At 40.5% G+C, this 15,180-nt stretch overlaps 1 protein-coding gene across 1 annotated transcript in view; it reads left to right on the forward strand.

Annotated features, from left to right (window-relative positions):
- AChE-2 (acetylcholinesterase 2) overlaps positions 1-15,180 on the forward strand; it is a 224,186-nt gene that overhangs the window by 105,349 nt on the left and 103,657 nt on the right. Inside the window, exon 2 of the mRNA XM_017900772.1 lies at positions 10,146-10,288. Coding sequence (XP_017756261.1) covers positions 10,146-10,288 — 143 coding nt within the window. The remainder of the gene's footprint in view (positions 1-10,145; positions 10,289-15,180) is intronic.

A 15,180-nucleotide genomic window follows, 5' to 3' on the forward strand; every position in this document is an offset into this window, starting at 1 on the left:
TAGGGAAAGTTGGGGTCACTCATAGCCAGCTCGCGTGACCTGGCCCCAACCTCCTCTGGTCCTTCTAACAGTCAGATTTTAAGCGCTGAAGCCTAATTCTCCGAATTAGGCTTTTTTATCGCCTCGTGTCCGGTGACCCTAGATAATAAAGAACACTGACTAGTACACGATTGAAGACCGAGAAATAAACTATACAGCACTTGCCATATTGTTCTATATAATAACACTTCGGCTTAGACTCCAAACGTATCCTACAGTTATTACGAAGATCGTCGACTCGAGGCTATAATCGCAACTCCTAGCCAACTCTGATCAATCTCTTCGTTATCGACACCACTGCAAACTCTTCCGTGTGCATCGAGGCTAACCCTAGCCCTGGTTCCGTCCGCGAGTCAGAGATATCTCTGGGAAAACTCTCGTAAAACTGGCTGAAAGCAGTTAGCGCGCTAGATTGGAGCGATGACGCTAGGTTTAGGCTAGGATGCTGGGAATAGGCCATTAGGTATGCATTAAAATGTTGGCGCGGGTTAGGACTGTAATTTCTGGTTGTGCTATTATGCGGCATCCGGAATGGTCGCAGTTGAACTAGATTACGGTGTTAAACCTGTGTCAATGCGCTACAGCTGAGATGTAATATTGGATCGTAATTGGAGTATTAGATCCGAGTCGAAGTGTCAGTTTTAGGTCATTTTGTTGAAACCCTGGATGCAAATGTACTATGATTCGAGTATTAATATGCTGCTCTGTAAGTGTATTAGTATCTGAAGACTGCACGAGTAGGTTAGGTGTGTATCTGGTTACTTTGGGTCTCGTAGTATAGGTTATGTCTGGGCTAGTTAAGCTCAGGGTGCTCGTCTTAGGTTTGAACTTTTAACACTGACACCAGAGACCTGTAACGAGTAGCTGAATATGTAATACTACACGCAAATGATATTATTTTAGCACTATGATACAGAGGAATAGGTATGCGTAGTTACATTAACTTCGTCAGAAGTAACTGTGTGCTTTTAGGAATTTGCAAAAATAAAATACATCGTAGAATTTATTTTGATCAGTTTAGTAGTTGCAGTGTTGAGACATTAGGGCTAGACTGAAATGTTTAAACACGAAATAGCTGTTGGATCGGACAAGAGCTAGGTTTGACCATGTTGGTTCCTTGGATTGGAAGACTGACAACTCAACAGTGCCATAGAATATGAGGAAAACGAGGACAGAACTGGGTTATTACCAATGGTCAAACCAAACCATCAAATAGACCTCTGGACTATTTTAGACTGTTCAATCTTTATTATTAAGATCTTAGATTCCTATTTATCGAGTCAAAAGTAGCTGTATGCTTTCAGGAATTTGCAAGAATATAATTTACTTTGACCGGTATGGTAGTTGCAGTGTTGAGACATTGGGGCTAGTCTGAAATGTTTAAACACAAAGTAGCTGTTGAATCGGACAATAGAACACATAGAACACAAGAAAAACGAGGGTAGAACTGGGTTATTATGAATGGTCAACTATTGTTTCTTTAAGCATCTTTGCGCAATGCGCGGCTCTTGTTTTTCCTCGTCTTTGTGGCTATACTGACAGGTGTAATTTGCGAAATTTATCAACATCATACCAATGAAACTGACATGGTCTAACCAACGGGGAAGTCAACCCCTGACTCTGTGTTGGCCGAAGGAGTACGTCCATAGGTATTGGCGTATTATTCTTGGACCACTTCAGGTTTGACATGGATATGAAATCCAACCGATGGTCTCCATGGCCCATGATTATGAATGGTCAAACCAAAGCATCAAATAGACCTCTGAACTAGTCAGCTACTCTAAGACCAGGTTCAACAAGGTGTGGCGACTAAGTTCTTACCCTTGACAATAGATGGATTCCGATTTAAAGAAGGTTCGAGGACTTTCTCTCAAGTCCTCGGTGAAGCCTCGACCTCTCTTAAATAGAAGTTCCTATACCACCTAAGTATCCCCGGTCTAAGGCAGGGCCTGCTAGAAGCAAGCCTTACTGATGAGTTCACTAGCAGGCCCGGGACGTGTCATGAGTCCAAGGGATGGCTATCTTGTAGTTACAGTTTCACTGATTCATTAGGGCTGTATCAAAGGTCTGGGACTACTGGTCGGCTATCTTGTGGTGCGTCACGATGTGTCACATAGGCAATGTCTGAGGCCCCTGTATGTTTGTCAACTGCGTCTCACCAGCACCATAGGACACCAGTCCATCATAGGAACCACAAGAGCCAAAACTGAGGAAACAGAAGACAACACAGTTCCTAAAAAGAGCTCCATTGGAACGCATCAAGGATACCTGTGACCAGAAGATTTTCAATTATATGTGTAGAGTCACAGTCTCTACTTCGTTGGACAGTACTTCAGGTTCCAAAATTCTGCGGACTAAGGACTGGATTTGACTGAGTCTGAATTCTCGCTCTCAACACGAACTACTGATGAACTATAAGACAACTAAAAGCAACTATCTCGAACTGACGGACTAACTCGAACTCAACGCAACTCTTGACAAACTACCAACAACTCTACACGACTCTTAACAACTCTCACGAACTCTAAGCAACTCTTCTTCTACCTTCCAAAGCTGGCCCCTTTAAGCTCGTCTGGAAGGCAAGGGCCTCCCCCGAAGGAAGAGAAAACTCTTTACACGCAAAGCTCAGGGGTAGAAGGAACTCCTCCTTCCAGGTTAGGCTCTCCGAAGGGTTACCCTCGCGGATGCGATGCCCTCGGTTTACAATGGGGAAAGCCGAGGTTGCGCAAGGCTACCTCACGTGGCCTGGCCCCGACCTCCTAAGACTCATCTGGCTGCCGGACCCTAACGGGTCCTCTAAACCCAGGTTTCCTACAGGAACACTTCGACTATCGTGTCCTAACAATGCCTAAAAATATCCTACATATATAAAAACCCCGAGTCCCTTGCTCGGACTGTTTAATCTTGAAGATCTCAGATCCTGTTTATCATACCACGTCTGAATTACAACGAGTTACAGCGTAGATCTACATCAGATTATTAGGTCCAAGCTAACATGCGAGTCTCAAGTTAGAAGAATGAACATAAATTAAGGATGATTTAGGTGTTCGAGCACGTGTTACAGAATTAAACTCGTTAGAACTTCCCACTCGTGTTACAGCTGCCTGGAATTAATTAAAATATCAGCTCCGAGTTATTAAGTCGGAGTCACCGTGCACCGTTTCGAGTTAGGACATTAAATTGGGGTACGTTGTATCTTACATCTCGCTGAAGGGTACGTTCCGCGAGGAAGAATACAGCGGGTATTCATTTCTGAAGACGTCCTGGCTCTTCGTGTCTCGCATATCTTCCTCCATCTTCTCTCTCCTTCCTCATCCCAACTTTTCAATCTGAACGTTACACAGTCTTCGCCGTCTTCGCTTTCATCGGCGCGGAAAACAAGACGATATTGGAGGCGAGCATATTGGCCAGTCGTGTGCCGGGGTAGATTGAATTTGCGTCCGATGACGCAGAAGCGCGTTCGCAAGACCCCCATTCTTCCTCGCTTATTAAACCGGCGAAAACCCATGGCTCGCAATATCATTGACTACATTTCCCCGCTGCGGTCCATCGAGTTCATGAATATTCCTGTTTCGTCCGAACTCTTCATTGAGAGCAAGGTATCAGACGATGTTCGCGTCATTTTGCAAACGCAAACCAGTTGACAAGATTTGTAAGATTTTATTTAACTCTTTGAGGCACGCTGGAATTAAAACGGATTAAAACTAGCCTTTCCTTCATAAACATTTTACCCCGTACTCTGTGGTAATGGTTACACAGATTTTTAAATATATATGTAGGATTTCTAGCTAGATTAACCACTTGCGCTGGAAAGACGTGTCATGCACGTCGTAACGCTTTTATCACAGAATCGCCAACGACGTGGTACACACGTCGTTAAGCAATTGTTACAGAAACACTGGACCGTTCTGGCACACGCGTCTGTGAATTTCTTGGCACCGCAAGTGGTTAATCCTACGCAGACCAAGATCTGCGCGTCTAATGAACAACAACTTCCTTTTAATAATGAAACAGATTTATTTGATGAACATATTACACTAAGTTCCTCTCAATTCTGACTCTCAAACACACGATCCTCTATTCACTGCGTCTGGACTACACACATTCTGCCTTCTCTACGCCCTTGCACCCTTATTTGAAGTCTAACACTCTTTTCATACACAAGCTCTCTTCGTTGATCACTCATTTCTCACGCAACCTCGATTTTAGTGGGCCAGGTACTTTAGACACTCGGACGCATTCCTAGATTTTCGTTGATTGTTTGTACTCGATCCAGTCATAAATATCTCATCCGCACAATCCTTGCACCCATCCGACCGCACGCACTCCAGACATCGTCCTAAACGTTTAAGTCGAAACCGATGCCGCTGTTTATTATTCTTTTGCTAGAGTCCTTCGCTGCTCGCAATCCCACATATATAGGAAGTGGTGATTTTTCGAGAATTTGCGAGAAAACCTCGGTCACTCGTCCTTCCACGTGCACTTCGGATGACATTCTATACATTCAGTCTGAACCCTAGGTCTTTTGCCCGCTACCAGCTAGATAGGCCCATGGGTTCCTTTGTACTGACTCTCAACCTACTATACCTACGTACAGTGACTCACGAAAATATTCGGACACCAAGGTATGTTTGAATTAATCACATCGTATCGCAGATACGTTGTACCCGTGTTGCTTAAGAATTCTTCGAATTGTTTCGGGACGAACTTGTATTCCGTTAACATCCATAATTCAGATGGAAAAAGAATGGTGTGACGAAATCTCCCGAAAGTTGGAATCCATCTAGTGGCGAGCGTGAGAATGATGATCGCTACAAAAGGAATAAACTTTGACTCATGCTTTTAATTTTTGGGAACGAGTGGAGAGAATGAACAATTCCAACTCTATGCTGTAAAAAATTCGGCCACCATTCGTCCGAGAAATACGGGAGGAATATACAAGGAAAATAATTCCTCGAGTCGAGTAATAAAATAAAACTCGGTGGAGGGAACTTAAGGAGAAGAACAATCTGTCTCCTCTTACCGTCTGACGAGGGATGACATTCGCAGGAGTAACAATGAAATAAAGAACGGACGAGCCCGATTTCAACGACGAAACAAGTCCCGCAGCACAATGGAACTCGATTTACGAACCACCTCGAGGAATAAATTAAAATCACCCTCGACCACCACTTTCGAGATACTCCTTCACTCAACTATGGAATTAAAGGATTTTTCGCTCGGTTAAGACGCTTCGACCTGTAGGGGTCCCCTCACAGGAATTATAATGATGTCTTGTGGTTCCTATGAATGTGTGGTTAATGATTATTCGCAATGCTCGTTCAGTCGCTGATGCTCTTGAGATTGTTCAAAGGCTTGTGGTGTGTTTGAAAGTTGATCAACGACAGACGATCTTTCGAAGCCAGAAAGTGATCACGAACCACCAAATCCGTGAATTCGAGGACCTACAGCAGTTACTCTAGAGTCACCAGCTACCTGGTGTTGTCCTGACTTTCATTCATACTGATATCTCTATTGGTGAACGCATGACCAAGAGTTAGCCTGGGCTTATCAACCTCAGCGTAGCTCTAGCAGTGGTCTAAGACACTTAGCCCGGGGTTATTCAGCCAGAGGGCGATTCGTGACAGGGACCTGAGCTAACTCATGGTCGAGTGACCCAGAAAGGGAAGGTGAAGTCACCTTCTGACAAGAGGAACGTTCAATTGGTACAGGGTTATTCAGTCAGTGGACGATTTGCGACAGGGACACGAGTTAACCTTGGATCACTCGACCATCAAAAGAGATATTCTTATGAATCGAACCCAGGACGAGATCACATGACTGTCGAATGTTGAAGGAATGATTGTTTAGAGGATTTAAAGACGTAGTTTCCTCGCGAAAAGGACTCTTGGATCCGACCACGGAGTGGGGAAGATAAAGTCACCTTCTGACAAGAGGCACGTGATGAACCCTACAGCACTTACTCTAGAACACCCATAGGGAAGTCTCCAGAATCTCCAATAGACCCCTGTCGTCTTATCCAAGTGCTTTACAATTAGTTCAGGGTTACTCAGCCAGCGGACGATTTACAACAGGGACATGAGCTAACTCTGAGTCACTCGAACATCAAAAGAGATATTCTCGTGAATCGAAGTCAGGACGAGATCACGCGACTATGAAACGTGAAAGGAACGATTATGTTACAGACCCAATTCGTGAATTCGAGGATCAATGTAGCGGGCACGGATGTTGGGTTGTAAGGCCAACGTGTGCTACACGATCCTAGACATGACTATGTCCGATTCAAATATGTAGCAAATAACCATTCGACATTGTGAATGATTATTCACAATGCTTGATTGTTGGGCCGCCAAGAATGACTTAGGATCGATGTGCTTTGTTCCTTGAATGAAATATGCTATCTGTTTGAAGCGATGTTTCGCTCCTGAAGTTGTTCAGTGACTGACTTCTTGGAGCGATGCAACTATTTAACGACGTTTTGACCACTGATTGACGACTGATTGACAATTGATTGACCACTCACGATCTTCCGAAGCCAAGAAGTGGTAATGAACCGCCAAAGAAGAAGCGTTCTCCCGATTGACAATTTGTTGGATCAAGGATGGGTGTCATGACACAAAATCCTACCACTTCTCCATGACGAGTACACTCGTCAATCACAGCTAACTGGTTAACTAGGGACGTTCGGTCCCGGGGCAGCAGCACTTCGACTCCTAGCCTGGGATCTTTGTCGTTCACTTACCGATCATTCCTATGCAGATGTTTATCTTCGTTCGTGCAAGAAATACGGGAGTGATCGCTAAAAGGCACGAATTTTATTCAATCTTGTCGATGTTCTTGAAGACTCACCAAATTTTAACCTCGTATTCTGGGAACCTTGGATTAGAAATATTCCCCTATCTTCTTTGATCTTCTCCGATCGGCATCGAGTGTGCACGAGTCAAAGTATGCCGGCGATAAGGACACAAAGCAGTCCTCCGCGAAGACTAGGAAGGTTGGGTCCTGGGGTCGTAACAAACCTCGAACCTCCATTTTCTATCCAGTTGTAAACGCGCGAACGTTGGTCGCTGCAGACCCTTTACTCTACTTATCGCAATTTCCCCTGTTGATATTCGCGAACCGGTGCAGCCCGGTTAATTTGCGTTTTCCGCGTGTTCGGGGACCCGCCGACGCGTTAAATATTCGTCGGGATCCGCGGTTTTGTCAATTTTTTACCAGACACTGGTGAAAAATGGACGCTGCATCCGCCGAGTGAGAAATCCAGAGCAGCCAGGGTGATTGTCACGTGAGACCCCTGCAGGAGCGCGAGCGAGACACGTCTCGTGCTATGGGATGCAATATGCATGCGGAACACGACGGGCGTCACGCGAATGGTTTATTCCGAGCTTTCTTACACCGGGCTTGCACTCCAACTTCGGGCAACTAGCAACGTTATTTCTTTCCGCCCCGCGGAGGACGTGAATTCTAACGGGCTCGTATTAACGACGGAAAGATTTACACCGCCGGGTCGTGATGCTTCTTCATTTATGCATTTTCCCTCTGCCGGCGCGCATATGAAATTTATGACCCGGCGGATTTCGAACAAAATGGAATCACGTCTTTCAGCAGCGTTCTGCTGAAACCGGGTAGTTTCGCGATGCTTGCTGGAAGATTTTCAAAAACCGGGGTTAGATTTGGGCACGGGAAAGTTAGCTGACAGCCGCAAATGCGAGTTCCAGGGGACTTGGTAACCCCTGGGTTCGCTGTTTCGTGATCTCCTACGGCCGCTTCTCTTTCTCTAAGCCCGCTTTATCTCCCCACCGATCGACCAGCTCGCTTAAACTCGGGCATCTTCCAGGCAAAATCGATACATCTGCCGGAAAACTACCCCCCGTCGAACTTCCGTGGCTTTATCAGCGTATCAGCTACCGCCATTTTGCGTCGCGTTTAGCCTCCGAGGCCAGCGGTACGAAGCGGGACGAAGACGTTGTGTTTGCTCGTCGAATGCCTGAGACCCTACTTAACTCGGCCTGTACGCGGTACGTGGAAAAATAGAGGGTTGGCCGAGACACGAGGGTCGACTCCAGCCCGGAACAGGGTTTCCCGTAAGAATCGTGGGGTCTGGGGTAGCCAACAAGTTGCTAACGTCGAATCGATAGAGACGAGCTAGTCGAGGCGTGACTCGTCCAACCTAGCTACCCTTTCTTTTTTTCCATCCCCCTTCCCGCCAACCCAGACCTCGTTGCCACCAGCCAACTTCTCGATCTCCCTGACTCACGCGTTTCCACCCTTTCTCCTCTTTTTCCCGCTTTTCCCACTGCCTCTGCGCCCAGTCCTCTACTTTGTTCACTTTCCCTTCGCTGCGCTCCCTCTCCTCCACCCCTTTCGCCCTGGTCTTCCTCAATTTCCGTCTTTCCTTCGCTACTTCTCCTTCCGCGTCTTCTTCCAACAGAGAAGAGACCCTTTCGAGACTCTAAGAGTCTCGAATGTCCTCGGGGAGCTAGCGGTAATTGAGTTCTTTTGCATCGAGACGTTCCCGCTCGCGGTAAATCCGGAAGCACACCCCCGAGATGTCGCGTCCGCGTTATCAACCGTTACCCGAGTGTCTGACGATTCTGTGAGCGTGAAAAGTTCCATCGGTTATCGTTCGGTTACGATCGCTTGTCCACTTTCGACCGTTGGTTGAGCATCGGTTGACTTGTGCCACTTGGGGCTCTGGAAGAAGAGCTGGAGAGATTGTGTTTTTAATAGGAGGATTAAGAAGTTCGTGGCTTTAGTGCACGCAGATTCATGAAGTATAATCGGAACGAAATTGGTATGGGAATATGGAAAAATTATATCATGGAAGTAGTGTAGGTCGATAATTCGTCGAACAGAGTAAACAACCTATGAATCAAAGACAGAAATTTTTCTGTAACAGAGGAATTGCTATACTCGTGCCTCTAGTGCATCCCAACGAAATTAGTATGGAAATATTAAAAAAAATTGAATTATAGAAGTAGTATAAGTCGATGGTTCGTCGAACAGAGTAAACAATCTATCAATCAAACACAGAAAAATTAAAAAATTCGTGTCTTTAGTGCATCTCAACGAAATTCCTATGGAAATATCAAGAAGATTAAATTACAGAATTAGTATAAGCCAATGATTCGTCAAATAAAGTAAAGGATCTATCAATCAAAAGCAGAAATTTTTCTGTAACAGAAAAATTGACAAATTTGTATGTTTAGTGCATCCCAACGAAATTCATATGGAAATATCAAGAAAATTCCATAACAGAAGTAGTATAAGTCAGTGGTTCGCCGAACAATGTATACAACCAATCAATCAAAAGCAGAAAAATTGTAAAAGTCGTATATTTAGTGAATCCCAACGAAATTGGTATGGAAATATAACAAATATTAAATTATATAAGTAGTACAAGTCGGTAATTTGGATTACGTTTATTAACTCACTATATTAATTATAATAAAAAAAAAATTGAAACACTCATTCTATAGTAAATTATACAGGTACAATATAGTAAGTTATACGTACGTTGTAGCAAAAGTGAAACTCGAAGAGGGATATCAAATGAAATAAATGGCGCAAGTAGTAGAGGTCAATAGTTATCGAAACGGCGCGAGTAATCAGATTTATCGAAGAAAACTATCGCGATCTGTCGATGGAAAAGCAGCCATATTTCATCCACGTGTCGTGTACGTCATCTGCAAGGCGAGGGAACACGGGTTTTGGGCGAAACATTTACAAAGCAAATACCCTGACAGGCCAGTGGTATCGGTTCGACAGGAGATCTTTTATGTCGCGCGGCTACGTGCTCAGGGGTGGCAACCCTTGCAGGTCTAGCGGCGACCTGAAAGGCAGGCTCACCCCAGGCATGGTTTTTGCATAAAAGGGAAGCCGGCTACTCCCAAAAGAGGAACTTTGAGGCGTGAACCAACGCAACTAGGGAGCTATCTTCTTTTTTCTCCGCGATAAGGCATGATTCATAGGCCCCATAAATCGTTGTTAGTCTTACCTTATCCTCCGTGCACGTGCAATTATCTTCATATAATTTTCTTACGTTCATTTCTTAAATTTAAAGCCAACCCGAATAGCATTAAACTCCTTTCTCCTTTTTCTTTCAGGCACCTACTTCATTCTCTACGACTTCAACGATATCTTCGAGAAGGATCAGGCCAGTTTCCTGGAGCGAGAGAGGTTCCTCGGCATCATCAACACCATCTTCAAGAATATGTCTCAAATCGAGCGAGAAGCCATCACTTTCCAGGTATATCCCTCTTAAACTTACACGCTTTTCGTCTTTTCATCTAGGGAATTTTTTAAATCAACCTCGCAAATAGATATTCTTGGGGTGATTTTTAGAAAATTGGAATTATTTGATAGTAATTTCGTCTATGCGATTTGTATCAATTTATGGGGTGTACATAGGTTTATAGCGTCCCATAGAATTTATTAGTTGAGTCAAAAACTTCTGTTAATTTTGGCGCCATGACATTTAATTGGTATCAAATTTGTATTAATTAATGAGATATACATAGGTTTATAACGTCCCATAGAATTTATTAGTTGATCCAAAACCTTTTTTTAATTTTAGCGTCATAATAATTGGTTGGTATCAAATTTGTATTAATTGATTTGTATTAATTAATGGGATCTACATAGGTTTATAACGTCCCATAGAATTTATTAGTTGAGCCAAAATCTTTTTTTAATTTTACCGCCACGACATTTGATTCATATCAAATGTGTATTAATTGATAGGGTGTACATAGGTTTATAACGTCCCATAGAATTTATTAGTTGATCCGAAAACTGTTCTTAATTCTGACACCATGACATTTGATCATGGTGCTTATCTTTTTATACCCATAATAAATTTCGATTTTCGTTTTATAGAGTTAATCAGTTGGCTACTGAAGAGGTCAGTTATGCCACAGAAGCAGCTAAATAAGTATAGTACGTCACATAATAATAGCACAGCTTGCAGTTTACGATGTTTCTCGAAAGTATAAATAATATGTTTATAATATACTAATAATATATTAAATAATATACTAATATAAGTATAAATATGCATATCTTACATATGTATGCATTATGTTATATACTATATACACAATTTTTCTATATACACATATTCAACATTTTTTGAAATTTTTTTTTATTGCATTGTATAGTCAAGCAAAAACAGATCACCTTTTGTTTAAAACATTTTTCAATCAGGTTATCGTAAATACTTGAAAAATCGTTGCTAATGCTATGAAGGGCATGTGTGTATATATATATATATATCACTGAGTACAATTTCTAGATCCCTACCACACTTTTCAACAGAGGAGATAGTGAAAATTAAATACATATTTTATATGCAAAAATTCTTAATTCTTTACAGTCACACAGATACATTGTGCTCGGTAACTAGTGATAGAATCGAGCGTGGTTTGAATCTACGTTCAAAAATAAATCGAAAATATACAATGACAGTTTTTCGTATAACTCTTTCTTTTCGAGAAAATCGACTTTAAAGATTCATTGGGGATGCATACCTCCCCTACAGCTTTATTTAACAACACTCGCTGTAAATCATTTTCTCTGTTCAAATTTACGTTTATTATATCACATTAGAATTAAAAATGTAAAATTAATTAATCATTCTTCCGAATAACAATTCTATATTTCGAACTAAATTACCATGAACACTTCCTAGTGTATTTTTTCAATTTACCTAGATTTAATTTACCAAAACTTAATTTAATCCTTTCCTTTAGTTGTTCGACATTTGTAACCTTTACAAAGAGACGACAGGGACGTAATTATGAAAGCTATTAACATACACGCCCTACGAAACCTGGTATCCACCGATAAATAATTAATTTTCAGTGCTATATTGGAACTTAATTTTCTCGAAAACGAAGCATCGTAGGAAAAAATATCATTCTATATTTTCTGCTCGTTTTTTAACGCAGATTTGATCTCTGCTAGGTTCGATGAGCAATTTCCAAGCACCCAATATTTAAACCCTTTGCACTCGAGAGGCGCTCTTCAGTCACCGTTTGATAAACTTTCAAAGTTCGATATTAATTAATATATCAAATTTAAAATAATATAACAGTGTGCGCGGTATCCAAATTAAATAATTCTACGTGGTTAGTTATTATACGATTTCTTATTTATTGCTGAAAAAATAACATCAGCCTTATAGCAGAAAATTTTTCAACTAATACCGTTTTTCAACTAATTCTGTAGCGAAAAAATCATCAAGCGCGAAGGGTTAATCGTTTGGAAACAGTGAAATTGCGTAAAATTTCGCCCACGGTCACAGGGAGCATCCGCCTTAAGTGGCACGGTTTGTCACATCGGCCTTAAGAATGAGCCCTGACAGTCGATATTCCGCTCACGTCGCCCCGAGACACATCCACGGCCCGGATGAGTAGCATAAGACGCGGGCTGCAGTAGTAATGGACCGCGCAAGTCAGACGAGCTCCGCACTTTGTAGCGTGCACCGGGAATAAATGGTAATGGAAGGCAGGAGTCAGACACGGGGCTTAAGTATTCCGGTCGCGTGATTACGTCACGGGAGCCCTTGAATTTTCATACCGCTAGACTTCGTTCCGTTATACTCGTATCCCATGAAATACTTCCGTCAACTCGACCCGCCTCGATCAATTAGGTTCGACTCTAACCTTCCCTTTTCTTTCGCTTCCCTTCGAAAGAGTAATCGTAGGGTACCGGGAAGTAGCGCACGACAACTCGAGTTAATTTGCTTGCTTTTAAGCCACCTCGTTTTACCCTGTATTCTCTTATCTCGCGTGACGAGCATCAGTGATGGTCCACGTTGGTTCAGCTAAGGAATACAAACCGAAATTAGGTACCCCAGGGCCTAAGTACCCTAACCCAGTGATACTTGCAATCGCAGTTCTTGGGATTAATTAATATTCGAATAGATGGGCTCAAAATTGATATTTACATATTTAACCCTTTGCTCTCGAAGACTTTTTTCGTTGCAAAGAAACAAAAATTCGAAGCTTTTGTTAATTCAGACTACCAATAAAGAGAAATTAAAATTAAAGTGTCCTTGGGCCTAAGTACCCTAACCCAATGATACTTGCAATCGCAGTTCTTGGAATTAATTAATATCCGAATAAATGGGTTCAAAATTAATATTTATATATTTAATACTTTGCACTCGAAGATTTTTTCGTTGTAAAGAAGCAGCAATTCGAAGCATTTGTCAATGCTATCAATAGAAAGAAATTTATAAAATAGCTACTACATCGTACCTCTCTATAAAAATTTTCTTTCTTATACTTATACACATCTCGTCTATAGATGTGTATATTTTGTATATTTGTATATTTCTGTATTTGTATATTTTTATTTTTATTTTTATTTTTTGTATATTTATGTATTTGTATATTTTTATTCTTTTTTTATTTTTTGTATATTTGTGTATTTGTATATTTTTATTTTTATTTTTATTTTTATTTTTATTTCTTTTTTATTTTTACTTTTATTTGTTACCATTAATTTTATACCTCACTGTAATAATTTTCTTGTAATTTTTCCAATGGGTTAATCCCGTTTTAATAAATAAATAAATAAATGCACAGGAAATGCATATCTTCCTCTCAAAGAAAGATTCAGGTGAAACAGATTTCCTTAGATTTTTATAAGCTCGCTGATACTCTGAATGCTGAAATAACAACAGAAAATCGTATATTTATTTATTTATTTATTTAATAATAATTTACAGGTAGTAGAACCCATTAGTGAATAAACAAAAATAAAAATACATCAGTTTGTTAGAGACAGAAAAAATATAAGTTACGTATGGTACAAATGCCGATATAGCCGATATAAACAATTTGCTTAGAGATTTAATATCTGATTTTTAAACGAAGAGATACTATTGCCAAAAATTAAAGGTTTAATAAGAAATTGTTTGTAAGAATGTAAATTCTATTGATAGGGTCTGCCGATTCAAGTCGTGCAGTATTGTGCTGGTCAGGTATAATGATTTGAAAGTCTCTTAAATTTCTCGAAGGAGCATGGAAATTAATGAAAGATAATAATTCTGGACTGCGTATAATAGTATTTATAATTTCGAAGAGAAACAAAAGGTCGACAGCAATTGTTCTTGATTCAAGAGATTTAGGATTAAACTTGCGTTGAACAGGATCATAATCATGATCATAAATACTCGTATTTGCGTGAGTAATGAACGAATAGAATTATTTTGTTTTGATATTTCGTGTATAGCTGTTCTTAATATAATTATTATCTCTTATTCATTATTTATGTTACAGTATTAAAGAAAATGGCGACCGAGAGCCCCTCTCAAGGGGTTAAATATTCGAGTATTCGGGTTAATATAATATTATTAATTTATTTATTAGTAAATTGATAATTGATCAGTAATCGATAAAAAGAAGTCTTTCACGAATCAGAAAAATGATTCTTTTTCTGTGCATTCGAAAGTATGTGTGCAAAATCATTTGGTGAAATTCGTAAAATGAAAGAAGTCGTAGGTGACTGTGCACGAACACATCAAATGAGAAATAGAGAAACGAAGAAAGTCTCAAGGACATTATTATTTCGATTATGCTACTTTTGTTCGTATTAACAGTAAAATATGTACTATTTTTATAATCACGCAAGGTGTGTATACATTTTTTGGGACATCCTGTATTGTTATAGGTAGTTCAAACTTAAGGGATGGGAATCTAGATGAAGAAATGAGTTGAAAATGTAGAGTGACATTTTTTCGCACGAAACTTCGTTTTTGAGTAAATCGATGTTGAAAATTTGGAAAGTAGGCGTACATTTGAACTCCGCTTATGTTTACATCTGAACAAAGTCACTGTACTTGCTGAATTGCTTGCATTATATACGAAGAAATTAACCCAGAAATAAGGTCATATTTTGATAAAAAAATTCGTTCATTAATAAATTCGTATGAAACTATGACACTCTATATTTTTTTATTATTTTTTTACGTAGATTTACCCGTGTTTTTCTTGCACCACCGGTCCAGTTTCATTCTGTATAATTTCTGCAATTTTTACCGTTTTATCCCGGAAAAAATTGCGAGTATTGAACAAACGCAAAAAAATAAAAAAAAAAAAAAAAAAAAATAACCCAAAGAAAAAGGGGTCTTCC

Source organism: Eufriesea mexicana, unplaced genomic scaffold (assembly GCF_001483705.2).
Source record: "Eufriesea mexicana isolate 0111107269 unplaced genomic scaffold, ASM148370v2 scaffold1369, whole genome shotgun sequence".
Taxonomy (NCBI): Eukaryota; Metazoa; Arthropoda; class Insecta; order Hymenoptera; family Apidae; genus Eufriesea; species Eufriesea mexicana.